The sequence below is a fragment of the Pterocles gutturalis genome, unplaced genomic scaffold (assembly GCF_000699245.1).
Source record: "Pterocles gutturalis isolate BGI_N339 unplaced genomic scaffold, ASM69924v1 scaffold24166, whole genome shotgun sequence".
Taxonomy (NCBI): domain Eukaryota; kingdom Metazoa; phylum Chordata; class Aves; order Pterocliformes; family Pteroclidae; genus Pterocles; species Pterocles gutturalis.
In genome coordinates, this window is record NW_010101041.1 from 1 (window position 1) to 280 (window position 280).

At 62.1% G+C, this 280-nt stretch overlaps 1 protein-coding gene across 1 annotated transcript; it reads right to left on the reverse strand.

Moving 5' to 3' along the window:
* Positions 1–39: 39 nt before the first annotated feature.
* On the reverse strand, positions 40–236 carry LOC104468014 (E3 ubiquitin-protein ligase TRIM39-like; the record flags this gene model as incomplete). Its single annotated transcript, XM_010082006.1, has 1 exon — positions 40–236. A coding segment is annotated over one exon (197 nt), but the record flags the coding sequence as incomplete, so codon positions are not given.
* Between the last annotated feature and the right edge of the window lie 44 nt (positions 237–280).

Sequence of the window (280 nt, forward strand, 5' to 3'; positions counted from 1 at the left end):
TGCGCGGTGGGCGTGGGAGATCGCGCAGAGGAGGCAGACGGGCGCTTGGTCGTCGCGGCAGAACCGCGCCAGCGCCCGCCCGTGAACCCGGCAGCGATTCTCCTCCAAATTTTTCCGTTTGGCTCCTCGGATTTGCCGAACGGCTTCCACCACGTTGGCGAGTTGTTTGTTGGATCGAAGGGATCGGCGACGGGATATTTTCCGGCAGACGGGACAGGGGAAATCTCGAGAGAGATCTGCCCACCACCGGGTGATACAACGGCGGCAAAAATTGTGGGCG